This window comes from Pongo pygmaeus, chromosome 6, assembly GCF_028885625.2.
Source record: "Pongo pygmaeus isolate AG05252 chromosome 6, NHGRI_mPonPyg2-v2.0_pri, whole genome shotgun sequence".
In the NCBI taxonomy this organism is placed as follows: Eukaryota; Metazoa; Chordata; class Mammalia; order Primates; family Hominidae; genus Pongo; species Pongo pygmaeus.
The window spans coordinates 1754438-1780624 of record NC_072379.2 but is presented as its reverse complement, the minus strand read 5'-3'; the positions used below and the strand labels follow the sequence as shown (position 1 = coordinate 1780624).

The 26187-nt window shown below is 57.8% G+C and overlaps 1 protein-coding gene across 3 annotated transcripts in view; it reads right to left on the bottom strand.

Annotated features, from left to right (window-relative positions):
• Nucleotides 1–249: 249 nt before the first annotated feature.
• The window catches only part of ELFN1 (extracellular leucine rich repeat and fibronectin type III domain containing 1), an 83408-nt gene continuing 57470 nt past the window's right edge, over nt 250–26187 (bottom strand). For 2 of the 3 annotated variants that reach the window (XM_054496211.1, XM_054496213.1), the window contains one exon: nt 270–3904. In XM_054496211.1, coding sequence (XP_054352186.1) covers nt 1125–3611 — 2487 coding nt within the window. In that variant the 5' untranslated portion in view covers nt 3612–3904 and the 3' untranslated portion in view covers nt 270–1124. Of the gene's footprint in view, nt 3905–26187 lie in introns of all 3 variants that reach the window. The other variant, XM_054496212.2, reaches the window with a different exon arrangement.

Sequence of the window (26187 nt, the reverse complement as noted above, 5' to 3'; positions counted from 1 at the left end):
GCCACCTGAGCTCGGCTCCCTCCTGCCCTGTCCACACCGGCTCTCAGGCACACTCGAGCCCAGTGCGGGCCGCCCACCTCGCAAGGTTTCCCACGTGCACCCCCCTGGTCACGCCACACTGTCACCAAGAGAGCACAGCATGTCCCCACCCCAAGGCCAAAATCAATAAAACCACCCCCTAAACGGGACATAAAAGAAACCTCAACTCTTTCCCTGAAACCCACAGTAAAAACCCAGGACAAACAAGCATTTGATTTTTTTTTCCTTTGCAGATTTTTTTTAAGTAGACATAGTCTTTTTTTTTTTTTTTTTTTTAGTAGACATAGTCTTTTTTTTCTTTCCCATTTTACAGCAAACATTGCAAATATAGAAATATTTTTTTCTGTACAATAGAACGACTACAGTGTACACGGGGGCTGGGCTGGGGGACATGCCTCCCAGCCCTTGGCCGTCCCGGCCACCCCGGCCGTCCACAGGCACAGCCTCCACCCACCCTGAGTCCAGCAGGGCTCCAGGACCTGTCCCGGAGGCCACTTGGCCGCCGGCATTCACTCTGCCCCTCTGCAGTGGACTCCGGAGGCGGCAATGAAGAGACGGACTGGACAGAGAATCCACAGAAAACCACGGACCGAGATCACGTGAGGGGCCCCGAAGTGGCCACGCCGGCCACACCCCCCCACGGACGGCATTTTATGTCTTTTTAAAATAACTTGTCTTTTATTATTTTTTTTAAAAAAGGAAGAAAATAAAGAGAGAAAGAGGAAAAGAAAAGGCAGAGAAGACTCAAAAGAGGAAAGATAATGAAAAAAAAATCCCCACCCCCACCCCCCATCCCTAAGACACAGTTTTCCGAAGTCCCTCGTGTGTGTGTGTGTGTGTGTGTGTGTGTGTGTGTGTGTATGTGGACACATGCCACCCGGGGCGACGAGCGCATCCCAGGACCGGCCACAGGAGCTCGGGACGTGTCCCCCTTGTCTGTCCCTGCCCACACCCCCCTCGCCTCTGCAGGGCCCCCCGGCTGTCACAGTTGCTGTGGTGTTGTGCGTGTGTTGGGTTTGGTGCTGAGTCTCTGGGTGGATCCTGCATCCTTTTTGGTCCAGTGGGCATCGCGGGTCTGGGGGGGCTCAGGACTTGTGCTGGGCCGACACGCCCTTCCAGTAGTCCAGGATGTCGTGCAGATCCTCGTCTTTGGCGAACTGAACCTTCTTGCGCAGCGCGTGGCCCGCGGCCATGAACTCCTCTTCCTCCTTGTGCCGCCGGCGGCTCAGTCTGAAGCGCTCCCAGATGCTCTGGGAGGCCCGGCAGGTGTACTCGGGGCTGGAGGAGTAGCTCAGGCTGTGGTACTGCGGGGACAGCTGCGAGTAGGCGAGGTCGCGGGGCCGCGGCCGGGTGAGCGGCTCCAGGATGGACGCCTTGCGCCCCAGACCCTCGTGCGGAGGCGGCGGCGGTGGCCCGGGGGGCGCAGGTGGCTCGGCCGGGTGGGAGCCGGGGTACGAGTGCCGGTGCTCGCCGTACTGGCGACCCTTCTCGGCCTCGGCCCGCAGCACGGCGGCCGCGGGTGTCACAGTGAGGATGGCGTCGGCCGCGGGGGAGCCCTTCTCGATGTACTTGGCCTCGGCGGCCGCGGCCTTGTGCACCCCGACGGCCTCGGCTCGGAAGGCGCGGGGGCTGCGCACGGAGCCGCTGGACGAGGTGCTGGCACGAGGGGGCCCGGCGGCCTCCACGCTGTGGTGCCGCTGCAGGCTGTGGCCGAAGGCGTCCTTGTACCCGGGCGCCAGGAAGCCGTGCTTGGCGGCCAGCGGCTCGGACAGCAGCACCAGCGGCGGCTCCGCGGCGGACACGGGCCCCGACTTGACGCCTTGGAAGGAGGTGGACTCGGACTTGAGCGCGTCGATGCAGTTGTTGATGATCTGGTTGACCTTGTCCACCTCCTTGGCGATGGTGGAGATCTCGGCCACCGAGCTCTGGCTGTCGGGGCCCGGCCGGCCCAGCTCGCAGTCCCTGCGTTCCGGAGGGTCCCCGGTTCGAACCTCCATGTAGCTGCCCTTGCTGGCCTTGGGGGTGTCCGCGCTCTCCACCAGCTTGTACTGCTCCACCTCGCCGGCGGCAGGCAGGTAAGGGATGCGCGTCACGGCCTCGGGGCCCAGCAGCGGGCCCTGGGACAGCGGGGCCAGGCCGGGCGCCTCCAGCTCAGGCCCATACTTGAGCTCGATGATGGTCTTCTTGAGGCTGCCAGCTGCGGCTGCTGAGGCGGCCTTCTTGTGCTTCTCCTCCTGGCGCCGCCGCCTGCGCAGGCAGTAGTAGACGGCGCCCAGCACCAGCACCATGCCGAAGAGGCAGCCCAGGATCGTCATGATGTAGTGGGTGGCCGTGGAGGGGCTGGGCACCGGGCCGGGCGGGCTGGGCAGCCGGGGCAAGCAGATGGTGAGGCAGGTGTGGTTGTGGCGCAGCCCGGCGCTGGTGGACACCACGCAGTAGGTGTAGTTGGTGAGCGTGAACAGGTTGGTCAGACGGATCTCCTCCTGGGCCTTGGTCAGCCTGGACACGGTGGAGGCCTTGCTGTTGTTGAAATGCTCCAGGGTGTACATCCGGTGGAACGGGCTGGGCAGCTGGACGGTGATGGTGGCCGAGTTCTGGGTGAGCTGCTTGACCTTGATGAGGGGGCGGGCCTCGGCCTGCGTGGCCAGTGTGGGCAGGGCCACCAGTGGGGTGGTGCCATCCCCGGAGAAGCACTCGTCGTCGGCACAGGGCATGTCACTGGGCTCTGGCGGAGGCGGGGGTGGCGGGGAGCGACCGGGCTGTGAGCGCCCCGATGCCGGACGTGGGGGCCCGACCACCTCAGCCGCGTACGAGTCCTCGGTGCAGACTGACTGCAGTTTGCTGAGGATGCTGCGGTGGCCGCGGCGGCCCTGGCCCAGGAGGTAGTAGCCGGAGTAGACGGGCGGCGACTCGCACTGCATGCGGTCGTACGTCTGCGTGGCGTTGGTGAAGGCGGCCAGCCAGCGCAGGAAGCCCAGCAGCTCGCAGGAGCAGTAGAAGGGGTTGCTGTAGAGCTCGCACACCGACAGCTTGGCCAGGCCGGCGAAGGTGCCGCTGTTGAGCTGCTGGATGCGGTTCATGGACAGGTCGATGTTGATGATGTTGGGACACTCCCAGAAGCTGCTGGCCATGACCACCTCGATGAGGTTGGCCTGCAGGTACAGGTACTCCAGCTTGCCCAGGCCGCGCAGCATGCCCTCCGTGAGGTTGCGCAGCCGGTTGTAGCCCAGCTGCAGCACCTGCAGGTTGAACTGGCCCGAGAAGGCGCCGTCCTCGATGTAGCCGATCTCGTTCTTGGTGAGGTTGAGGTACGTGAGGTTGCCGAAGCGGCTGAGCGAGGCGTACTGCACGCTGCGGATACGGTTCTCGTTGAGTCGCAGGTCCACGATGGTGTTGTTGATCTGCTGCGGAATGGCCTCGTAGGGCGGCTGGTTCTGGCTGCAGATGGCCAGCCACACGAAGCCCTTGTCGCCCTCGATCAGCCAGCAGTCCCCGCGGGCTAGGCCGCCCGCGTGCAGCAGGGTGGCGGCCGCCACGCACACCCACAGCGCGCCCCACCCACGCCCGGCCATTGGGACCGCCCTGCAGGGAGCCCCAACTCAGCCTGCCCAGGGGGACCAGGTGGGGGGCCAGGCGGCAGCCCCCAGAGGGATGGAGGGGCGGGAGGGGGAGGTGCCTGCACTCTCAGGGGTGTCCTGTCCCAAACCGCATGGCCGCGCGACGTAAGCGCGGGGAGGGAGGGTGCCTCCCTCACGGCCGGCCGCCTCTCTTCTTCCGCCCCAGTCCTGCGGTGACCGAGGCCTCCTGCCCCATGGGCCTGGGTGTCCTGATGGCTCCACTGGCTCCTCCTGCTCCGACGTTCCTGCTGCAAGACAAGAGGGAAGACAGCAGTCAGGGGACGGCCAGCATCTCACAGCGGTGGCATCCCAACATGGCCTGAGTCCCTGCTCCACTGAGCCCCCTGAATCTCTTCTGTAAAACACAGAAGAAAACAGAAGCTCCTTCCTCAGAAGCCCCTGGGGGGTCCTGAGACAGGTCAGGATAGTGGAGGAAATGCTTCACCCTCCCGTGGAGGGGTCTCCTCGGCTCTCGGGCCTCAGTTTCCTCGTCTGCAAAATGGATGGGGCACTGCCTGCTTGGCCGCGTTCCAAGGTACTGATAGCCCAGAATCGAGGTCCCTGAAGCCCATTTCACTCTCGGCGCAACCCCGGTCGGATAAGGAAACTGAGGCAGGGGACTGGGACCAAAAGTCGCTTGGCTGAGGAGTGACCGGGCTTCTGCTCCCAGGACACGCGGCCACAATGCCCCTGAAGCCGCCTGTAGGAGCTGCCCTGCGCACTCATCGCACGGTCCGCAGCCCGTGACGCAGAATCCTTCCGGGGCACGGGCTCCTCTCCAGCCCTCTGGGAGGGAGGCACCGGGAGGTATTCTGGCCTGTCTGGGGACTCGTGTCTGCCAGGTCTCGGTCTGAGCTCGCCTGCCCTGTGTCCCTGGCACGCCGTGCCCCCTCTGGGCCTCAGTTTCCCCAAATGAGCTAGCTGGATGGTCTCTGAGGGCATCTACCAGGCACTGGGACTTGGCACTGTCTGCACCTCACCTTGATGGAGAGGGGCCGCCTCCCTTCTGGAAGGAAGGGAACCACTTGCTCTGCCGAGAATTTCCAGGCTCCACACATCCTCCTCAGGCTGGGAGAGGGACAGCTCCGAGGTCCCTGGGGGAGCCAGATACCTCTCCCACCATCCTCCCCACCACCATACGGGGTCCTCTGCTCTATTCCTCAGCCTCCACTGGACCCTGAGGGTCTCCAGACAGGACGGTGCCTCCTCCATCTCCCTAGTGTCTGCTGAGCCTGGACACAGAGGATGTGGCGACCGAGCTGTAGGTGGGGAAGCCCCAGGCAGGAAGGACCCTGAAGACAGGGCTGGAGGTGTGTCCGGGGAGCGAGGCATCCCGCTGGGCTCCTGCTCCCCCATGGACCCCTCACCACCGCCCTCGAGGTAAGGGGGCCCCCGGTGTGCGGCCTCACCTCCCGGCCGCCTGTGTTTTCCCTGCAGGATAGAGAAATGGGTGTGTTTGCTTGTTAATATGTGGATTTACAGTCGGCCTCTGTCACCGAGCCGTGGCCTGGCGGGCAGCCAGCTGGGTGTATTTCACTGATATTGATGTTTGCAACTAGTCTGCACTGAAGCGGTTTAAATTAGAGAAAAAAAATATAATGATGTAAAATGGGTTTTTTCCTCCCTTTGGAAACTTCATAAAGAACAATTTTGTTCCGGCTCCTGGAGAAGAGTCTATTTCTGATTTAAAGAGAGGGAGAAATCAGATGGCATGGGGGCTGCAGCGAGGTCCTAGCAGGCCTCGGGGAGCTAACCCAGGGCTTGGCCTGGAGTGGCCAGGGGACGCCCAGCCCAGCCGGGCAGGACCTGGCTAGGCCCACTCAAAAATGGCTCAGGGGGCTGCTTGGGTCGGGAAAATGGGGTCCCCACGTGGTCCGGTTGGATGTGAAATCCACCATCATGGGAGTCAGTGCTGTCTCGGTCACCATCATGCCGTGTGCACCTGCCAGCCCGCACCCATGCCAGCCCCTCCATCCTCCCCACCATCCCCCCACCGTGCCCAGACAACCTGTGCCAATGCTGGGATTTAGCTTTCCCAGGCCTCCTGGGGGCCCAGGTCTCAGGCAGAGGCGTGTGCTGGCTGGGGGCGGGCCGAAGGCGTGCAGCGGATGGTGTCCGGCTGTGCCCGGCCTCCGGAAGGGCGGGTCTGGTCAGCAGCCGCGCAGGAAGTGTGTAGGAAGCGTGGCGCCTCAGCCACAATCGTAATCACCTTTAATCTCTTACTCAAAATAACCCAAAGTCAAGGTAAGGAGGATTACAGGGCCTAAGAGCCCTTACCACAGGCACAGGGAGGAGGCTTGGGGGCCTGGGGCTGCCCCGGCTCTCCTGGGCCCGCAGCTGAGGGCTGGAGGGCTGCGTGCACATGGGGTTCACGTGTGTGTGTGTGCACACGCACGTGTGTCCATGTGTGTTTGTGGACACATGTATACCAGCATCCACCCACACACGTGTTTGTACATGTGAGCCCTTGTACGTGTGTGCCAGGTTGTCTGTGTGTGTGTGTGTGTACAGATGTGTGTGCACAGGTGTGTACGCAGGGCGGGTGATTGTGTACATGAGTGCACAGGCCATGCTCACTGGGGCACTGGGCAGAGCAGGTGTCACTGAGGGCGCCCTGTCTGGGCAGCGAGGCCTGGGGCTCTGGTGCGTCTCGGGCTAGGTGGAGGCAGGTGTGGATGGCACCTCGGTGGTGCAGCTCGGACCCCCCAGATTTCCTCCTCATGTTCATACATGCACGGGGGTCTGTATGTCTGGCATGTTGCATGCATGCAGGAAACACGCTCTAAGTGTGCACCAGTGGCTGACATCTCCAGGGCCCGGGTGGTTGCCACACTCTCTCCCCTTTCCTGAGTCACATGGTTCCTCCCTGCCAGCCCTTTCCTTAGCACCATGCCCCACTCCCCCTATTGTGAGTATAAGAATCTGTGCATCAGACTCCTTGGGAGTGGTGCTGGGAACACACCCTCACCTCCCCACCCAGCTCTGAGCCCTCCTCCATCAGGCTAGGGAGCCTGTGTGATGAGGGAGGCAGGCCGTCCCCAGCCCAGTGTCCAGCCCTCACCTTCCTGCTCGGCCCCTGCCCCAGAGTCCAGGTGAGCAGCAGCCTGACCTGCAGGGGCTCAGGGAGTCCTCCCCCCACCCCCAGCCTGGCCTCGCTGCCAAGTCTCCTGGGCAGGGAGATCTTCAGGGTGTATGGGCACGACTCCCCAGTGTGGCCAGCGCCCTGCCAGGGGGAAAGGGTGGGCCCGCAGCCCCTTAGGAGGCACGGATTTTGCCCTTCTATGGCCCCCAGCTTTGGAGGGACCCCAAAGTTTTCTTTTTTTTTGAGACGGAGTCTTGCTCTGTCACCCAGGCTGGAGTGCAATGGCGCCATCTCAGCTCACTGCAACCTCTGCCTCCCGGGTTCAAGCGATTTTCCTGCCACAGCTTTCCGAGTAGCTGGGATTACAGGCACACGCCACCACGCCCGGCTAATTTTTGTACTTTTAGTAGAGACGGGGTTTCACCATATTGGTCAGGCTGGTTTCGAACTCCTGACCTCAGGTGATCCACCTGCCTTGGCCTCCCAAAATGCTGGGATTACAGGCGTGAGCCACCATGCCCAGCCAAGGGGCCCCGAAGTTTTCATTCTGCAGCTCACTTTACAGCGGGGAAACTGAGGCAGAGACAGAAGGACCTCTCCAAGGTCACACTGTGAGTCAGCCCTGTGCAGCCTCCTGTCTGGGGCCGGGGGGAGAGGCTGGACGGGTGCTGTGCTAGGAGGGGTTCGGGAGGCACCCTGGGTCTGGGAGTCCCCAAGGGCAGAGGCTGTGGACCTGGCACAGGAAACAGGGAAAGGCTGAATCACCTAGGAAGGTTCTGGACAGACCACAGGCCCCCCAAGGCCCTTTCCAGCTAGGCTCGCTCAGTCAGTCATTCTCGATGTGCCACCAGCCTGTGCCCTCGCTGATCCACACTCACACCTGCCGCTGCACCCCACGTCCAATGATCTGCTCATTAAACGACGTTTCTAGAAAGGAGTGCTGGCTGGCACGGAGGGTGGGTGTGGAGACCCCACATGGGCGTTGCTGTCCTGCACAGACTCAGCCCCAGCCCTTCTCCCCTCCTCAGCACACTTGCCACCTCAGACCCAGAGGCTCGCATGGGTGTGGACCACAAGGCCCCAGGGAGGCCAGCAGGCCCGGGGCATCCCTCAGGTCCCTCAGGAGGGCTGCTCCCCACTACCTGAAAGGAACTCCCCTTCCTCTCAGCCCGTCTGCACCTACTCCCAGGGCCTGGCCTCCTGCCTCAGGAAGACGCAGAGGCCGTGGCCCCTCTGGAATGGGCACCCCTCGGGTCTGATACCTCCAGCCCTCTGCAATGCCATCCTTCCCACACAGCTTTCTTGGATGCACGGAGGTTCTGTACTTGCACTGTCCAACAGGGTGGCCACGGGTCCCCTATGGCTCTGGAGTGCCAGAAACGTGGCTAGTGGCTGCTGTATTGGAACTCGTAGTTCTAGAACCTTCCATAAAACCAACTTGACCTGCATAACTTCCAGCCTCTGCCTCATCACAGCAGGTTTTCTTGGAAGGATCGCCAGCGGTTCTCATCCCCCTCCCTCACCTCCTCTTCCATCCTCAGCCCCACCCCACCGGGCATCCCCCCTCAGGCCCTCTGAGCAGCTCTCACCAAGGTCACTGGCAACTTCTGCCCTGCCAGGGCCCATTTTTTGTCTTGCTCAGCCTCTCGGCAGCCTTTGGCCCAGGCAGCTCCTGGCTCCCTCCTGCCACCCTCTGCACTCCGGCATCCCAGCTACCACCCTCTCTGTCCAGCCTCCTTCACCTTCACCCCGACTCCACGTGTTCCAGGCCAGGCTCGATCCTCACCGCCTCCTCTCCCCAGCTCTCCCAGGGGCTCTTGTGCCTTGTGCTCTTGTCTCTGTGCAGCTGACCCTCGGTCTATCTTGAGGCCCTCGGCTGCCCCCGACTTGAAGATTCTCCCCCGTCGCGTCTAAGTGGCCGCTCCAAGCTCCTGTCCCCGCTGGCGTCTCCCTGCCTCACCATCCGCCGCGTTCCTCCACCAAAAGTTGACGCCGCATTCTGGACTTCTCGCTTTCCTCCCCCCACACCTGGTCCAACTCCAGCAGCATCTAATCCACCTGCAGAAGCATCTGGAATCACTCCACTCCTACCACAACTGCCCAAACCCACCTCCGGCGGGGACGACGCCCACGGCTCCACCTCGTCTCCCGGCACCCACAATCCATTCTCCCTCCACAGCCGGAGGGAGCCTCGCTAACCACCAAGGCGGTCCTGCGGCCCCGCGCAGCCCTGAGGGCGTCCAGTTCTCCGCGCGTGGAGGAGAATCCGGCCTCCAAACACGATCTCCAGGGCCCACCGGATCGGCCTCCGCTCCTTCTCGCTCCCAGTCCCCCGGTGCACGCCCCCTTCCTGGCTGAAGAACCTGCACCAGCCGTCCCTCCGCCTGGGAAGCTCCAGCTCCCTCCCGTCATTCACTCCGAGACGCAGCAGCGTTGCCCCAAGAGCCCTCCCTGCTCTGCACCCCGAATTCACTCTCAGCCCCCACCTAGTTTAAATCCTGGCACTTCTCTCTCCCTGATGTTCTGCTTGGTTATTTACTTTTAATTCACGTTGGAGCTCCCCCTGCCACCGCAAGAGCAGGAGCTGTGTGTCCTGGTCACTGCTGTAGCGTCCCAGGGCCGGCGCGGTGCCCGGCAGCCAGGACTGGACAGACTCGGGCCACACTGCGCACGGGCTGGGACGTGCCGGCTCTGCTTCCTCTTCCGTTGAATGGGAGTAAAGACCACTCCTCCCAGGGAGCTTGCGGTTTCTCACAAACATTAACTTCCTTTTGTACTTTTTTAAAGAGGTGGGTCTCACTCTGTTGCCCGGGCTGGAGTGCAGTGGTGCAATCATAGCTCACTGCATCCTTGGCCTCGTGGACTCAGGCCATCCTCCTGCCTCAGCTTCCCAAAGCACTGGGATTACAGGTGTGTGTCACCACACCTGGCCATCCACTTCATGTTTGATCAAGCCCATAGGAGCTGTTACCCCCTCAGGAAAGATATGACGTGCCCGCAGGGGGTTAGGGGGTCCTGCATCTCAGCTTTGGGCCACACCCCGCCAGGTCTCATCTGGTCTGTGCACGTCCCTACCAGCTTCAGTGTCTGACGCCCCTCACCCAGATGGAGAGAGGCCTCCACGTGCCCGGCCCTGGGCAGCCACAAGAGCACCACAGGCCACGCCATGGGACATGGACCACGTGCCCTCTCTGGTCTAGGAGGGAAGCCCCTTGAGTGAAGGGACTGGCCAAGGTCGCCTGGGCTAGTCGGGGAAATGGGCTCCCAGAACTGCTGCATTCACTCACAGCTGCTGGCGAGGTCTGCTTGTCGCACGGGGACCCCAGCTGTCCTGGGGGCATCTGCCTGTCCCAGGCCTGAGCCTACCAGGCTTCCATCTTGGGACAGCTCTGCCTTCCCCAGGCAGGGCCTGGAGGGAGCTGGAAGGGGCGGCCGGCATACCCTATTCACAGAGAGTGCTGATCAGGGGACAGACACGGAAGCCGGGAGAACAGAGAATGGGGTCAGACTTTAGGCCAGGTGACCCTGGAAATGTGCTCGGCTCTGGGCCTGTCTGGAGGGTGGAGAAGGGGCAGGAACCGCCAGTGGCCTCTGGAAACAGGAGCACTCCTGGGACCCAGCTCTGTCCAACAAGCTGTGACAGGTAGTGAGTCCCCCATCAGCAGGGGTGTTCAAGCAGGAGCTGGCGCAGAGGACAGGGGTGCAGGGAGGTGGTGTGAGCGGGAATGCCCCCGACGGAATGAGCTGGCCCCTTCAGGGAATGTTGAAGGTGGAGGGAACACTCAAAAGGATGGAGTCTGAAGCATATTTGACCTTCCCGAAGAAGCTCTCTCTCCTGGATGGGTGGAGGGCGAGTGGCTTAGCATCTGAGAGTGGGACCCACCCGCCTCGGACAGCAGAAAAGACCCCGACTCCAGCTGGAATCTGCTGGGATTCAGGGCCAGGAGCCAGCGGGTCTACCGCCTGCCGTGCCCCCGAGACCCGGAGCAGGAGGGTCCGTGTTCATCTCCTGGCCTTGCTGTGTCCACTGAAGATGGGTTGCCAGGCACTGGACATTTAGGAACCATGGGGCCCCTGAAGGGCTTACAGACCACCGTGGGGCCTGCAGGGAAAGAGGAGGTCTGGCTGGGGCTAGGGAGGTGTGCGAGACAGGGGGGTAACCAGACCACAGTGGAGCCTGCAGGGAAAGAGGCGGCCTGGGTGGAGCTAGGCAGGTGTGCGAGACAGGGGGGTAACCAGGCAGGGCTTTGGCAGGAGCTGCTGCTCGAAGGGCCCCAGCAGAGGAGTAGGAGTTAGGGAAGGAGGATAACAGATATCCCAGGCAGAGGGGGTGTGGTCAAGCCAAGAAAGCAGCAGGCCCCTCCAGGGAGTGTGGGGTGTCCAAGGCGCAGGCAGTGGTGGGCAATGCTGGGCAGGAGGTGGGGCTGCAGGGGTAGCTAGGGGCAGGTGGAAGGGCTTGAGTGCTGGGAGAGAAGCCTGTTCTTTAACCGGATCATCTCCCGTCCCTGGGCTTCTCTGCTCAGAAGGGGTGGGAGGAGAGAGTGCAGCATTGCTCCCTGAGAACCCTCTCCTGGGAGACCCTCTCCCCTCTGAATACTGGGGTTGCTGGGAGAACTGGTCACAGCAGGAGAGGCCAGGCATCCGGGCCAGAGTCAGAATCCCGGGTCTCCAATTCCCATCTCCAGGCCTCAGTTTCCCCCATCCTAACATGAAATTGTTGAACCAGACGCCTCCAAGGACTCTTGGGATTGTGTCTGGGGCCTAGTGTCTCCCCAGCTGGAACCCTCATGACGTCTCGTGATCACTCTCACACACACTGCCCCTGCAGAGAGCACCCCGCTGTCCCCCAGGGGACGATGGGGACAGTGCGTGCGAGGTGGGCACCAAGTTCCTTCCACGGCCTGTGTAATCACTAATGAAATCAAGAAATGTGGTGGTTCCAGGCTTTTAAACTTCTTACGACTGAATTTGCATAATCACAACAGCCGTGCTGGGACAGACGTGCATCTGTCTAAAAATATTGTTCCTCGTCTCGATCATTTAAACCAGACGACAGGCCAGGGCTGGTGTGGGGCCGGGGCCAGGGCTGGACTGAGGATTCTGCTGATGGAGCGAAGTTTCCAGCTCCAGGGGGAAGGTGGGCGGAGGGCCAGACGCATGGGGGAGGCGGGGAGATGGTTGGAAAGCTATAGATCGATAACTTTTCATCGTTCCAATGTTTTGCCGATAGATCATGTTTACTGCTAACGTCTGCCTGCCTCTGCAGCTTGGCTCTCGCCCTGTCTGTCTCCCTGGGCTCTGCCGCAGAGCCCATGAGGCTGTGATGGGCATATTACGGCAGTTGGGCCTTGAGCCGCAAGGCCTGCAACAGTGACCCGGCCCAGCTAGGAGCAGGTGGGGGGCCCGCCTGTGTACCTGCCGCGTCACGGGACACAGAACCATCGTGGGGCAGATGGTGTTGGCTCTGACGTGCTCCTGCTGTGTGACCTTGGGCATGTCACTTAACCTCTCTTAGCCTCAGTCCCCTCATCTGTCAGAGATCATCATGGTGTCTGCCTCCCAGGGTTGTGGTGGGGATGCATCACCAGTTACTTAAGGCTCCTGGCATGATGCTGGGTACAAGGGGGTGCCCAGTAGACACTCATTTCCTCCTCGGTAGGGGAGGGAAGGTCAGTGCAAGGCAGTATGGGAGACGGAGCCGCACGCTGGACACATATGGGTTCTCCTTCAGCACAGTTGCCGGCCCTGGTGCCCACACAGGGGGGCCCATAGAGGGATCTCACCTGCTCTGGGGGCTCCCTCATGGCCCCTCAGGCCCGGCCCTCTCTTCCGCTCCCTGATCCCATCCTGTTGTCCAGGGGAGGCTGGCGGGGGTTGCAGGCAAGGCCGGGGCTGGGAGGGCTGACTTGGCGGGGCTGGCTCCTGGGTACATGGCCGCAGGGTTGGGTCTAGCAGGCCCCTGACCTTGGCCTTGCCCTCTAGGAGGCTGGGCTGGGGAGTAGAACGGAGGGGACTGCTGCCTGTACCATGTCCCCACTGTGTGAGGACTCAGTGAGTGCTGGGGAAGGTCAAGGGTCTGTGGGAATGGTGCCGAGTGCCTGACAACCTTACCATGGGACCTTGGGCCATCCACAGGACTCATGGAAGCTGCAGGGCTCCCCCTGCCCTGCCCCCAAGAGCAGGAACACCCTACGAGTGTGCAACAGAGAAAAGCTCCTGTTTCCTCCACGGTCCACCGGTGTGCAGCGCCTCCCGCACGGAGAGCCCCTCCCCAGGGTTCAGGGAGGCAAACGTTAGTGTTACCTCAATTGGACAGATGGGGAAACAGAGGCTCAGCATGGGAAAGTCTAGCCAGGAGGTTGAGACTCCCCCACAGCAAGGCCCAGGAAGGCGCCAACAGCACTCCATTGCTACTTAAAAATGCAGATTCCTGGAGCGGGTGCGGTGGCTCACACCTGTCATCCCAGCACTTTGGGAGGCGGACGCAGGAGGACGGCTTAAGCCCAGGAGTTCGAAACCAGCCTGGGCAATGTGAGACCCCATCTTTACAAAAAATAAAAAAATTTGCCGGGTGTGGTGGTGTGCACCTGTGATCCCAGCTATTTGGGAGGCTGAGGCAGGAGGATCCCATCGGCTCAGGAGGTCGAGGCTGCAGTGAACCATGATTGTGCCACTGTGTTCCAGCCTGGGTGACAGAGTGAGATCCTGTCTCAAAAAAAAAAAGAAAAAAAAAGTAAAAATGCAGATTCCTGCCTCACCCCAGAATACGCAGAGGCAGGCCCCGGAGTGGGAGCCCAGGGCTGGGTGAGGCAGCCCCTCCCCAAGGCCCTGGCCCTGGAAGGTGGGGAAGGGGGTGCCTGGTCCCCTCTGCCTCCTCCCGACCAGAGCGGGGAGGGCTCAGGGCTGGGGCTGGGGCCCTGAGTGCTGCCTCCTGGGATGCACCAGGCTTATTCTGCTGTCCTACCTCTGGGCCCACAGCCCCAGGCTGCTCTGGAGTTAATTAGAGACCCAAACATTTAATGGTCTGTTATGCTTCCACGGAGCATCTTTTAAATTAAAAAACATGATGTACGGCACCGTTGGAGGGAGAAATCACTTTGCAATGGTTCCCTGCTCCGGCGCTGGCAGGGTTGTGGGGTGCGGGTAGCTGGCTGGCCCCGGGAGAGGAGGGATGACCCTCTCCAGGAACACTGGTCCCCCTCCTGCCACCGTCAGAAAGCACATCACTTAAGCCAGGCAAGGGTCTAGGTGTCCAAGGATGCCTGGCACTTTCCTCATCATGCCCTCATAACCCTGGCAGCTGGAAGTTCTATCTTTAGTCTGACCTGAATCTCTCCAGTTGCTTTCAGGGATGGCCGGTTTGAGACTGAAGGCAGAGAGGTGCTGGTTCTTCTCTTCCTAGTAGTACCCTGACCTCCAGGAGCCCCTGAGCTCTGGGAAAGCCTTTCTGATGATCTCAAGCTTGCAGATTCTGTCCCTGTTCTGACCTGGGGTCACAGCCTGATGGTAGAACAGGACCTCCTGCTGAGACGCTGGAAGGACCCTTTAGGGGGGCTGAGGCCTGGCTCCCCTCTCCCCAGGCGCAGGTGCACAGGCGTGTGGGCTGTCTGCAAGCACAGATCCTGCCTCACAGCACCATTACCACTATGACTGAATCTGTGTGTTTCCTGGCTGCTGTTAATTGTGCTAGAGATTTGGGGCATGGTTTTGGGGTGAAGGTTAGAAATGAGCAATTAGCCCTCGAATGTTAAACTAATAAGGGAAATAAATGATCAAGCAAAGTCTAGCCTAGGAGGTTTCAGCAACGGAAGATAGGCTGGGATGGGGCTGGGATGCGGCTGCCCCAGGCAGGGAGTGGCCCAGCCCGGTTTGCTCAGTGACCAGGATGTTTCCACAGTCGGAAGGGATGCTATCTCCTGTCTGTTACTAGAAAGTTCTATCATAACCCCAGGGATGCTGACACATCACCGCGAAACAACTACTGTCCTACCGCCCAGGGCTCCTCCTGCCTCAAGATGACAGGGAAAGGATTTGCTGTCCCCACGCCCATCAGCACCCAAGAGGCCTGTCACTCCCTCCGGAGGCTTCCCTGGCCACCAGCCCTCGCTCACACGGTCACACCACTCCCACTCCCCAAGGCCACCTGTCGGGCACTGCGTGTCCCAGGGACTGGTGTCCCGGCTGCCAAGGAACCTCAGCTGGATCTGGCTGAGCTGTGAAAATAAAAATGTGGGCCGGGCGCAGTGGCTCACACCTGTAATCTCAGCATTTTGGGAGGCCGAGGTGGGCAGATCACTAGAGGCCAGGAATTCTAGAACAGCCTGGCCAACATGGTGAAACCCCGTCTCTACTAAAAATACAAAAATTAGCCGGCCGTGGTGGTAGGTGCCTGTAATCCCAGCTACTTGGAAGGCTGAGGCAGGAGAATCGCTTGAACCCGGGGGGCAGAGGTTGCAGTGAACTGAGATTGTGCCACTGCACTCCAGCCTGGGTGATGGAGTGAGATTCCGTCTCAAAAAAAAAAAAAAAAAAGAAAAGAAAAATGTGATGTCTCTTGACCTCATCACACGGCCTTTCCCCGAAGCTTGTTCAGCACTGTCCCCGCTGTGGCCTGAGCTCACTTCCCAGGAAAGAGGTTTCTGCAGACAAAGCCAGTGCCACAGCCTGGAGACGCTTGCTTTTGACTTGCTTGTCATCAGCTCCATGGGGCATATTTCTCCCCACAGACATGGCCTTCCACCGCTTTGCGGCTGGGGGAACTCCACACCATCCTGAGATGGGACACCCGCCTCTGTCTACCAACCTCTTTACTGTTTGAATTCTTACATTTAACTGTCAATCCACCTGCAAACTATTTTTCTGGTGTAAAGAAGGATCAAAATTGATTTTCTCCCTTCCCCCAAATAGGCAACAAATTGCCCTGACACTATATTGAGTAATCTATTCCCTCGGGCTGATTTCTGGTGCTCCATCTCCACCCAAGCTGGAGCGTCTCCTGCCTCTCCTCCTATCCCCTGCAACATTACGTGGCTCCCCAGTACCCTGGAGAGAGTTTGCACTTCTTAAAGGGGCTGACCGGGTGTCAGTGAGGGTCCTTGCTGTCTCTCAGCTCTCATTTTGCCATATAAGGCTGTGATTCGCCTGGACTTCTTGCATTTTTGCTGGCATGCTGTTTCCTCTGCCTGGGACATGAACCCCTCCCACCACCCCAATGTTCCCCCACTCAGTGGGCTTCTCTGTTCAGCCCCCAGGTTGGGGCTGGAACCTCCCGTCTGTAACTGGGGCTGCCTGTGCTTGCTCCACTGTGACCCCACGCTGCCAGGCTCTGATTCCCATCTCCCTCCACCTGGAGTCCACCTTCTGCACCGAAAGCTCAGGGCAGGTAGGGCTGGAGCTGGGGTTTCCTTTCCAGGCACTGAGTAGGCAATGCATGCTGAATGAATTCAGGGAAATATTAACTCCATAGCTGCCTATAAAGGAAGGCAACCAGGCCAGGCACCTGGGTCACACTTATAATCCCAGCATTTTGGGAGGCTGAGGCGGACGGATCACCTGAGCTCAGGAGTTCCAGACCAGCCTGGCCAACATGGCGAAACCCCGTCTCTACTAAAAATACAAAAATTAGCCAGGCGTGGTGGCAGGGGCCTGTAATCCCAGCTACTTGGGAGGCTGAGGCAGGAGAATCGCTTGAACCCAAGAGGCGGAGATTGCAGTGAGCTGAGATCGCACCACTGCACCCCAGACTGGGCGACAGAGCCAGACTCCGTCTCAAAAAATATATAAATAAATAAAGGAAGGCAATCCGAAATTGGCATATGTCACGGTTTTCCTGGGATGGGCCCTGTTCATGTCTATTTCCCAGTATAATGGTGAATACATCCCCTTGTCACTCTAAAAGTATCCTATTTGGGGCAATAAATTGTCATATGGTCACCCTCTCACAAGGCCTCCGTGTGGGACCATTTCTGCTATTTCTATTGATAACACCTCCCTTCTCTTCTTTTACCAATTTCAGCACAATATCCATCAGCGTAACTCTATAAGAAGCTTCCATACCTGGCAGAAAAGACATCCTTCATCATTCTCCCTTTTCTGCGTTTCTTTACTCTTGCCATTTGAATATTCATTCAAATGAACTTTTAGAATGATTTTATCTTGCTTTGTAAAACTCGCCGCGAGCCTGTTGATAGATGGCATTAAACCTGTGAATTAATTCTGGAAAGACTTTCGGGTAATATTCCAACACGGCACATCTCACCACTCTTGTTTTCTTTGATATCTCTCAGGATAACTTTAGAGAGTTTTTGATAATGATCCTAAATTTCTCTTGTCGATTCGTTCCTGGGAATTGGGAGGGTTTTGTTGTTTTATTGGTGCCGTTGTAAGTGGGGACCATTTATTTAATTATGTGTCTCGACTAGCTGTTGTTAGTTCAGAGAAAAGTTATTGATTTGTATATGTTTGTTTGATTTCCAGCCCAGCACCTTCGTATTAAATTTTTATATTAAGTCATTTTTTTTCTCAGTTGCTTCTCTTGGGTTTCTAAGATCTTGAATCATTTTGTCAGCAAATAATTACAATTCTTCCCTGTAGACATCCCATTTAATTGTTTCGTGTCTTATTGCTATGTCCAGAATTTCTGGACAATGATGAAAGCATTGCTGTTTTTTAATATAAGTTTCTGAATGGGAATCATTAAAAAAATCTCATCACCTAGAATGATTCTGGCTGTTGAACTGAGACAGATTCTTGACTTCGATAAAGACGTGTGTTTCTGGTTCTATTTCCAGCAGTTACTTTAAAATCTGAAATTGGCACTGGATTTTATCAAATGCCTTTCGTCATTATGAATGTGCGTTCCAGCTGACCTGCGGACACTGTGTAGTTTATTAATAGATTTATCTAATATTAAGCCAACTTTGAATTCTTTGTATAACTTCTACATAATCATGGCCAATTCTTATCTCCGCGATATTCTGTGGAATTGGATTTCCTTGAGCGTCTTTGAGGCTTTTTGATCCAATATTCACAGGTGAGAACAGGGTGGTGTTTCATTTCCTGCAGGGTCTTGGCTGGTTTGGGGTTTGAGGCTGTCCTGGCTTCCTCCTCCAGCTCATCAAACACTGCCGCTGCTGGAAGCCCCTGGCTCGGTGGGCTTGGCCCCCCTTCCCAGTGGATGTGTTCCGGAAAGTCCCACAGGCAAACACCACGCACTGCTTTGTAAAGTGAATGATCATTTTCTCAAGTGAAATGTCACGCCTCATTTGTCTTCTGTGCTTTCCAGATTTTCACGATTCAGGGTCGGCTTGAAGTAGGGTGAACGACAGAGCAGCCTCCTCTGGGAGAGCTCACGACCGCCTGGAAGGCGTCTGACGTGGCAGATTCGGAGATGGCATCTGGGAGGGGCTGGTCCCCAGGTGTGGCTGCCGAGGGCCTTGGAGGGAGACCCCAGCTCCCTGCCCTTGAGGCTAGGCCTGTGAGACCACCCCCACCCACCTCCCGGGGCCTGCTGGTCTACGTGCCGCGGCATCCGTGCTGACAGATGGACATCCCAGTAGGCATTTGAGAGGGGAGGGCACAGAGAATACAAAATGAGTAAACTACAATCTCAGCCCCTTCGGGACGGCCGTTCTAACATAGGAGAAAAGGAACAGATGCAGGAAGTAAATAGGGGCTCAAGGCAGGACTGCTAGGGCCGACCCTGTCTGCAAAAGACAGCTGCATCTCTACCTCCCACCTGGAGTCTGCAGAGACCTTGACATCCCCTGCTGAGACATAGGGTCTAGCTCAGCACCCCTGAATCTGGGCTGGCCTGAGATAGCCTCGACCAAGGCGCTTGTAGAAGCGAAGCTGTGTCCGTCCTGGGCACAGCCCCTAGCTAGGCCGGCCGCCCTGCCTCCTGTGTCCTGGAAGCAGCCACCAGGTGAGAAAAGCGACTTTCCCAGCACCCTGCTGTGAGGCCTGGGTGGTGGGGGGTGTGGTCCCATCGAGACCGAGAGGCCAGGGCCATGGCACTGGCTTGTGAGTGAAGGAGCCGCTGCTGAGCAGAGGTGAACCGCCCCGCTGAGCCCTTCCCAGTGCCTGACCCAAGAACCCTGAGCAAAAGAAGCTGGCCCTGAGCCCTGGGGTGCAGGACTTTGTGGCGCAGTGGAGGATCACTGACTCACGCCAAACCCAAGTCCTCAAGTAAGAGGGAGTGGGTGGGGAGCCCCAGGCCTCCTCCAAGCTCACGTTCCCCATCCACCACAGGGCACCGAGCTCTGGCTCTAAGAATCCACTGGAGAATTGGAGGGCTCCTGGCAGTGGGTTGAGCAGAGGGGCTCTGTGTGGTGTGAGGGCCAGAGGAAGCCGGCAGTGGCAGCTTCGTGGGGCAGGAGGAGCTGGGCTTTAAGCTGAGTTTGCCTCCTGAGCAGCAGGCTACTCCCCAGCTGGGTGATTTGCAGAATGTCCTTAACTTCTTTGAGCCTCAGTTTACCTTGCTGACAAATGGGGCCACTGATAGTCATCATGAGATGATGAACAGGACTATCATGACAGTGAGATGTGATGGTGTTTATGAACACGCTGGGCACACGGAGGAGCTGGTGTGAAAATCCCCTTCCCTGACAGGAGCTGGGACCCGGGTGGAGCTGGATCCTCCCACTCAGTTCCTGATACTCACAAAACTCTGGGTCTTTCCCAGCCTCTGTTTTCTGTCCTCTGAAAACTGAAAATACTAACATCACCCTGGGGTTCCTGGACGGGGGAACATGAGAAAACACATGTGTTGTGTGCTGCCCGGGGCGTGAAGTGGTCCACAAACCCGTTGGTGGGATTTGCGTGGACAGAAGGAAAGGTGGGGGGTCTGAGCAAAGCCCAGGAGGTGCCTCCAAACCAGGGGACCCTGAGCGCTGGGGCAGTGGCATTCTGCGAGGGAAGGTGGCCAGGACCCTGAGTGAGGAGGACTAGGTGCCTGTTGGCAGCATCTGGCTTCTGCTCGCCCAGCCAGCTCTGCAAACCCTCCGTGTCTGAGAGCTCCGTGTCTCAGAGCCTATCAAGAATCTCTAATAACACAGCAAACATTAATTACAGCTGAAAGCCCGCAGAATGCAGTTGGTCTGAAAGAGAATGCCCCTTGTTAGTCAGTGAGCCTCTGGGAAGGGTGCAGGCCGGGGCTGGGCTCCCTCCCCTGGGGCTAGTGTGGTGGCACGGGGATGGGGAGCAGGAGCCACTCCCACAGTACATGCAGACCACAGGTCCTGGGAGAGACCTGTTCTCACCCGTTTGGCGCCCTAAAGGAAAGCCTGTCCTCGCAACCTGGAGCAGGAGAGGCAGAAAAAGAGGCCCCTGGGTGGAGCAGGAAGGTCTGGGATCCAAGTCCAGCCCTGCCTCTCAATGGCTCTGGACAGAAAACGGTCCATGCAAAGGGGCGGTGCTTGGACCTCTCGGCCTCTCTCAAACCCCTCCCCTGCACACAGGGTGGAGAGAAGGCCCATTCCCTGGGCATTCACAAGTCCAGCAGGCTGCAAATAAGGACTAGGGGAGGTGAGGCACAGTGGCTCACCCCTGTAATCCCGGAGCTTTGGGGGGGTTAGGTGGGAGGATTGCTTGAGTCCAGGAGTTCAGGACCGGACTGGGCAACAAAGAAGACCCCATCTCTGCAAAAAATAAGAAATCAGCTGGGCATGGTGACACATGCCTGTAGTCTCAGCTGCTTGGGAGGCTGAGGCAGGAGGATTCCTTGAGCCCAGGAGGTGGAGGCTACAGTGAGCCATGATCACACCATTGCACGCCACCCTGGGTGACCAAAAAAAGACTACCGGATAAGGCCAAAGCATCCAGGCAGACAGAATATTGGAAGGGAGTGGAGTCCTCGAGTTGAATGAGGAAATGAAGGGAAGCCCCTTGAGTGGGGCTGGGGAGACAGCTTGGGGCTACCCTTCTAGGGCAGCCCAGGACTGACCATAGGGGCATCCCACTATTGAAGGTCCCAAGACTTAGTTCCCCTCCCTGACCCTCTCATGGAAAAGAGAAAAGGGAGGATTCAGCCCTAGTTTCTTGGCCCCTGGAAACATCTGATCTTCAGGAGATACCCCCACCAGAATAAAAGCCTCAGGAGATAACCCCATCAGAATAAAAGACCTTGTCTCATCATTTCTAGCTACCCCAGGGAGAAGAGCAAGACTGCATGGTGGAGAAGCCTGGCTGAAGCTTGGGGACTCACACTCACCATCTCCACCCTCCTCGTGTGCTCATTCATCCTTCATTCTCACAATCATTCATTCACTCGGTATTTATTGAGTGCTTGGAGCTGGGCAGAGAAGGAACCAAGATGGACAGAACAGGGTTGCTGTCTTCACGGATCACAGAGGCTCTGAGCGCTGAAGAGAACATGACTGATGGAATCCCACAGCCCGACCCTGATGCTGGACACCGATCCTGTTGCTTGCTGCTGTGCACTCCTGGGCAAGTGGCCCACCCACCCTGGGCTTCAATCTTTGTGCCTGTAAAATGACCCTGAGAGGACGAAATAAAAGGACACATGATGGGAAGAACCCAGCCCGGCTCCTGTCTCAGCAGACGTGGGTCCCCTGTGGAAGAATTGGGACGTGCAGGGGTGAGTTCTGGTGGAGGAGGCATCCCAGCCTGCCTGTGGGCCCTACTGGTAACAGTTGGGCTCATGTCCCACCTGAGGCTGGGACGACGGCCCCTCCCCTCTTCTCAGGGTGACACCCTTGCCGTGCCTCTGGCTGTCACCTCCCACCTGCTCACCTGTCTGTATCCAGGAGGTAGGGGGAGAAGGGACTTGGGGGCCCTCCCTGGACAGAGCCTGGGCTAGAAGCGAGTGGCTGGCTAGCTCTCCCTGGAGGCCCGGGTCCCCTCTGCAGCAGCTGCCACACCCCAGGGGATCCAGGGACCCCAGGGAGCACACACTGGTGGGCGTGAGGCCTTGGGGGAGCTGGGCCGGCTTGGCCTTGGGGAGGGACTTGGCGTGGTGTCGGGCTGAGCGTGCCGCCAGCATATGTCTGAGCGGGCACATTTGGCAGGGTCCATATGCTGACTGCTATAAATAGATCTTCTCATTTAGGCTTCAAAGGGCCAAGGTGAGGAAGAACTGACAGGGTTTGGAGAGGCACCGTGCAGGCAGGGCTGCGGCTCTCGGCTTGGGGTGGGAGCACCACCCAGAGACCCACAGGGGTTCGTGTCCCCATCCCAGCACAGTGGCCGGGACAGAGCTTGGGTGCGGTGGCCACAGGGCAAGGAGGGGTCAGGCCCGTGGCGGATGAGAACCTTGGAGCCCTGCGTTCTCCAGCTAAAGACCTGCTAGGCCCTGGGAGAGAAGAGTGTGTGTGGGTGTGAGTGTGATTTTTCTGTGTGTATTGTGTGTGAGTGTGATTTTTGTGCAAGTTGTGTATTTGCGTGTGAGATTTTGGATGAGAGTGTACTCTGTGTGTGTGATTTTTGTGTGAGTGTGATTTTTGTGTGTGTGTATTTGTGAGTGCAAGGGTGAATTGTGTGTGTGTGATTTTTGTGCGAGTGTGTATTTGTGTGTGATTTTTGGGCGAGGGTGTATTTGTGATTTTTGGGCGAGGGTGTAATGTGTGTGTGTGATTTTTGTAAGAGTATTGTGTGTTTTTGTGCGAGTGTGTACTGTGTGTGTTATTTCTGAGTGTGTACTGTGTGTGTCTGAGTGTGACTTTTGTGTGAATGTGTACTGTGTATGTGCGCATGTGTGGGCATGTTCTCTGGCCCCTCCAGCCATGGGTCTACCACTTGCCCCGCCCCACCCTTTCCCGACGTGCACACAAAGACATGCACACATGTGTTACACACACGAGCGTCTAATTACTGCCTCACAGCAGGCAGGCGTCCGACAGCTGGGGCAGCCAGAGGACATTCCATTTTCGGTGAAGCTGACAACACTGGAAACCACCCAACTGGGGTGTGAGTGCACCCTCTCAGAAGTGACTTAGTCAATGAGACGGCAGCCGGGCCGGGAGAGAGGCCTGTGTTCTGCTCCCACCCCACCCCCGCTCCGCCTCACACCTGCTGCTGCCCTCCCTCCCCTCCGGTCTGTCTAGCTCCCGCCTCTCTAAGGCTGCACCGACCTGGCAGACACACGCACCTGTCACCGGCCTCGCCCGCGCCCTGTCCCGTCCCACTGTCTCCTCTCCTCTCCACACCACCAGGGCCCCCACCAGCTGCCAGGAGCCCCAGCACCAGCTGTGGGCAGGATTCTGGCCGGGCAGCCTCCCTCTGGGAGTCATCGGCCTATTCCCTGGGTTCCTTCTTCCCTAAACGCAGTGCCTGGCCCCTGCTGTGGGCCAAACTGCCTGCACCCACCAGGTTTTGGGCTGTCAGGGTCACCTGCTTCCCCTCCCTAATCCTGGCCTCTGCCGCACTTCTGGGAGACCCCTCTTTGATCCCCAGCCCAACCTTACCCAGGGACAGAACCACCCTCTGGGGTGCAGGGCTGGGCTGTGACACCTTGTTCTGCCTCCTGGGCTGAGCCCCTCCCCACAGGGGCCTCGCCTGTGCCATGCCTGGCATGGTGCGGATGGGGCTGGCACCTGACATCAAGGCAGGGCCAGTGTCCACTGTGAGGTAAGGAGATGAAGGTGACGATGCCCTCAGAACTTGGCAAAGAGGCTGACACAGGCCAAAAGGGGTGCCAGGGGTACAGGAGGGGAGGTGGGTGTGAGGCACAGGTAACCCTGACCTTGAGGAAGGGGCAGTGGTGGCCGTGAACCTACGAATCCACCGGGAAGAATCAGGTGAGACACACCCAGCCTCTGTGACAGGCCCTGGGGGGGAGTCGCGTTCATGGGGACCCGGGCTCCAGCAAGGCTGTGGTCAGTGATCACTTATGCTTGAGTCCCTCAAAGGGCCGGGGTTCCCCAAAGGGGGTCCGTGCGGGGGTCACGAGCTCTGTCCTCACCTGGTTCTACCTGTGAGCAGCAGTTTGGATGAAATTTGAGAGTTTGCAGGAGGGCCAGGACCAAGACCCAAGCCTTCCCTCCTGCTGGACTGACTGAGGGTCAAATTCATCTCCACAAGTCACACAGGGCAAAACTCACACCCACATAGCCAGCCAGCAGGGAGGTGGGGCCGCACGGCACCTCAGGGAACAGAAAGACCAAGAGCAAGTTCAAGGGTAAACATGGCCACCTGAGAAGGCAACGCGGGCTGACTTAATAGAGGTCTCTTAGGTAGAATAGAGGAGGTGATCTGGTTCTGCCCAGCACTGCTTAGCCACGATGAAGGGTTTGGTTTCAGACCTCCAGGGAAATCACAAAAGCTCATGCTGACATCGCACCCACCACGCGCCAGACATTGTGCTAGAAACTCTGCATATATTAACATGTTGGATACTTATGGTAACCCCATGACGTCTGTGCTGTTATTTCCATTTTACAGACGAGGCGCAGACATGTTCATGAACTTGCCTGAGTTCCCATGGAAACTAAGTGGTGGGGCCGGGGCCTAAGCCAAGGCAGCCTGGCCCCATAGCCCCAGTGACTAACCACATCCTGCGTGGCTCGCAGGTGAGCGTGGGCATGTTTCCGGGTGAATGAGTGGCCTCAATGGGAGGGAACACAACGTCAGCTCATCCAAAAAACAGTGGGAGGAGATGGGGCGTCTGGCTGAGGGAAGGGGCGTCAGGTGCACTGCAACTTGCAGAGCTGCCTACAGCAGAAGGCTCCCCTACCCAGTGCAGGCACTGCACGTGGCCACTCCTCATCCTCCCAGAGACTTCTCCACGTCTGACAATGAGAGTGAGACCCAGTACACAGTGCTGGAAAACAGCTAGGCAACATCTCACCAAGGCAAAGATGCTCGTGGCCCACGAGCCCAAGCCCCAGGCCGGGGCACAGCCCTGGAGAAGCTGGGAGAGCTGCCCAAAGATGTTCATAAATTGTTTATAATGTGACAGGGTGGACACCAGATGTCCATGAGAGAGTGGACCAGAACCTTGGGAGGCATGGGCCCGGTGGAGTACTATGCAGCAGTGAAAAAGAAGGAACCACAGAGCCGTGCGCACAGAGTAGATCCCACTCACAAATATGCCTCCCAGCCAACAAGCAAGCCATCCAAGATACCTGCTGCACCACACCCCATATCCAAAGCATCAGAGCTTGCAAAAGTGTATTACATGGGCGTTTATACAAATGTGGTCAAAGTATAAAAAATGTGTCACAATAACGTTGTGGAGGTCTGTCGTACAGCACTGTAAATCCAATGAACACCACTGAACCGCGTGCTGAAATGCGTAAGATGGTGAATTTTATGTGTATTTGACCACTATGAAAAAAGTTTTTTTTGAGATGGAGTTTCACTCTTGTCACCCAGGCTGGAGTGCAATGGTGCGATCTTGGCTCACTGCAACTTCCAATTCCTGGGTTCAAGTGATTCTCCTGCCTCAGCCTCCCAAGTAGCTGGGATTATAGGTGCCCGCCACCACACCTGGCTAATTTTGTATTTTTAGTAGAGATGGGGTTTCACCATGTTGGCCAGGCTGGTCTTGAACTCCTGACCTCATGTGATCTGCCCACCTTGGCCTCCCAAAGTGCTGGGATTACAGGCATGAGCCACCGCGCCCGGCCAAAAAAGTTTTTAAAGAGAAAGAGGGATATAGGATCTAGAAGGGGAAGCTTTCAGTGCACAGGGACTAAGCTGGGAAGGGGGTGGGTATTTAGGTATTCATTGTGTTACTCCTTAGGTCACTGATTGTATTAAATATTTTATAACTTTAAAATATTTATAAGGGATTTCTTAAATATTTGAGACATCTTAAATATTTTATAATCAATTTTTAACTGTTTTAGAAAGCAATGGGCTGCCATATAAGACTGAGCTCCCCATTAGTGGAGGTATACAAGGAGAGGCAGGACACCAGAGACGGCATTAAAGTACTGGAGTGGAAGTTGGACTGAAAAAGTGGCTCCCGTCCAGGTGCGGTGGCTCACACCTGTAATCCCAGCAGTTTGGGAGGCCAAGGAGGTCAGATCATTTGAGGTCAGGAGTTCGAGACCAGCCTGGCCAAAATGGTGAAACCCTGTCTCTACTAAAAATACAAAGCTTAGCTGGGCATAGTGGCAGGCACCTGTAATCCCAACTACTTGAGAGGCTGAGGCAGGAGAATCGCTTGAACCCAGGAGGCGGAGGTTGCAGTGAGCCGAGATCGCACCACTGCACCCCAGCTTGGGTGACAGAGTGAGACTCCATCTCAAAAAAAAAAAAAAAGTGGCTCCTAAATTGGGCTAGCTGTGAGGATGACTCATGAACTTTAGAAAAAGAGGCTTCCAAGACGTAACTCTGGGGTCCTGATTTGGTAAGTCTAGGTAGGGCCAAGCACCTGTACTTGTTAATGTGCTCACTTCTCCAGCTGCACAACCTGTCTGGTCTAAGCACTGTTTCTCTAGTCCCAAGGACCAGGGCTGGGCCACCTGGGCCCCTGACCAGCTCAGC